Source organism: Perkinsus marinus, assembly GCF_000006405.1.
Source record: "Perkinsus marinus ATCC 50983 genomic scaffold scf_1104296967542, whole genome shotgun sequence".
NCBI classification, from domain to species: Eukaryota; Perkinsozoa; order Perkinsida; family Perkinsidae; genus Perkinsus; species Perkinsus marinus.
In genome coordinates this window covers 315-2,374 of record NW_003203496.1, presented here as the reverse complement: position 1 = coordinate 2,374, position 2,060 = coordinate 315, and the positions used below count along the sequence as shown (strand labels likewise).

Sequence of the window (2,060 nt, the reverse complement as noted above, 5' to 3'; positions counted from 1 at the left end):
ATCCCCGGTCAGGGTATGCCCTTATAATCAGGTGATCAGGCTCCTAGGAGCAGGAGACCGTAAGGAGATATTAGGGATAAGTGCGGAACTGTTCTATTTTGTAAAACGCTAGATTCACTCGGGGTGGTCAGCCTGGTAGCTCCATAGGCACTGTTACCGCCGATTATATTCGAGGCCAGTTTCTCGCTCAACACGGATATGTTCATGAGCAATCTCACATCAATATTAGTCTTCGCGTTCATCGGTACCATAAATCGGTCAATTCATCATCCAAGTCGAGTACCTCTATAGGCACAACCATATCGGCCTATGTTACGTCCATAGGGTTGTGGACGTTCTCTACTACCTGGCTTGTCGGCCTTAAGAATACAGATGCCCTGCGGGGTTACTGTATGACATTTGGGGCTCTCATCTCCAGTGAGTAGCATCCTGCCCTCCTCAGCAACAGCCTGTCGAAGGTACCGATCCAGTAGCAGTGATGGCGCTCATGAGGGGGTCCAAATACCGACCCAATAAGACATTGCATTCTCTGGTCTTCGGTGAGAGCGTCTTAAACGATGCAGTGGCAATCGTCTTGTTTGCATCCTATCAACGTGAGTGCTCTCCATACTCCTTATGCTGGTATTTCCTCTACTCCAGACGTTTACTTTAGCGATCAAGAAGTTCCCTCGGGGATTTCACGGAGTCCCCTATTGAGCTTCTTGACAGGTAGTAGTATGGGGTTATTTCACTTGACATTTCTGTCGAGTATTTACTCTCTCAATTTTCCATCGAGGAAGCGACTCGATGATTCATTCCCATACCGCGAGGTTGGTAGTGGTGTACTCGACTCACCTGATCGAACCCAGTCGCTGAGATCAACACACAACTGCCAACTTCAGCATTCTAACGCCGCGGAGATCCTCTCGTAGTTTATATTCCATGATAGTTACGTTGGGGTCGATCATATTCGGGGTCCTCAGTGGAGCTCTGGTTAGCGGCACCTACCGCAAGTCGTAAGTACCCTATGGGTATGAATGCATGTGGACTCCTCGTGCTGCTGCCAGGTCTCTCGGGAAGTACCCTAAATACGAGATAGCATGTATGTTCCTGTCTATTTATCTCACGTTCTCCCTAGCTGAGCTCCTTGGTCTGAGTGGAATCATGGCGATATTCTTCTTCGGATTAGTAACACAACCATAAACATTTCTACTACCATCCTTCTGGCAGATTCTCGGTCGTTATAATTTCCACAACTTATCCAAGTCGTCACAAGTAGCTTCAAAACTGGTCTTCGAAACTATCGCTTTTATATCAGAGACTTTGGTAGGGCGAAAGTCCTCCTAGTGTTATCCATCCGTTGGTTTTCTAGGTCTTCCTCTACCTTGGAGTAGTAGCTTGCATGTCTATAGGAGAGTATCATTGGAACCTCTTACTGATAATCTTCACTATGTTACTCATTGTAAAGGAGCTCCTACAACGCAGCATGCTGATGTGGTCTCCTGCAGGTGTTCGCTAGAGCGTGTAATGTGTTCCCTCTAGCATGGGTCTTAAACCATTCAACTCGACATGAGCCTATCTCTCGGAACTCCCAGATTGTACGTATCCTATTACCAAGTCCTCGACCGTCCTTGCCAGGTATTGTGGCTGGCAGGAATAAGAGGAGCTATTGCCTTCGTATTGATGCTACGTGTACCCGCTAGAGTTGGTGATGATACCAGAGATCTCCTCGTCACTACTACTATATCAGTAAGGAGGAGGAGGGAAGGAGGTCAGTCGGCCTAGGTTGGTTTGTCAGGTGGTTTGCATTACAACACTAGCAGGAGAGTCCCTGGTAGAGCGCGTCGCAGTGATGTTGGGGGAGTTGCGGCCTGTAGTAGGCGTTCTATCATCACACGACACAACGACTGAGCCGGAGATTACTATCTCTGGTTCGACTCTGGATACTCCTCTATTTTATGTAATACCTCTCCTCCGTGAATACCCTCAGCTTGGATAGGTGCCGCCGTCTGGTGCACCTACTGGTCAAGCAACGTTGACTATGGAGCTCGCCGAGAGGCTCAGTGGGGCGATCGAGTATG

At 48.3% G+C, this 2,060-nt stretch overlaps 1 protein-coding gene across 1 annotated transcript; it reads left to right on the top strand.

Annotated features, from left to right (window-relative positions):
- Positions 1 to 147: 147 nt before the first annotated feature.
- Pmar_PMAR016485 (Sodium/hydrogen exchanger, putative) lies at positions 148 to 1,813 on the top strand (the record flags this gene model as incomplete). Its single annotated transcript, XM_002768667.1, has 10 exons — positions 148 to 244; positions 292 to 417; positions 459 to 593; positions 857 to 995; positions 1,047 to 1,167; positions 1,210 to 1,305; positions 1,352 to 1,441; positions 1,488 to 1,577; positions 1,618 to 1,728; positions 1,778 to 1,813. Coding segments are annotated over 10 exons (1,041 nt in total), but the record flags the coding sequence as incomplete, so codon positions are not given.
- Positions 1,814 to 2,060: the final 247 nt, after the last annotated feature.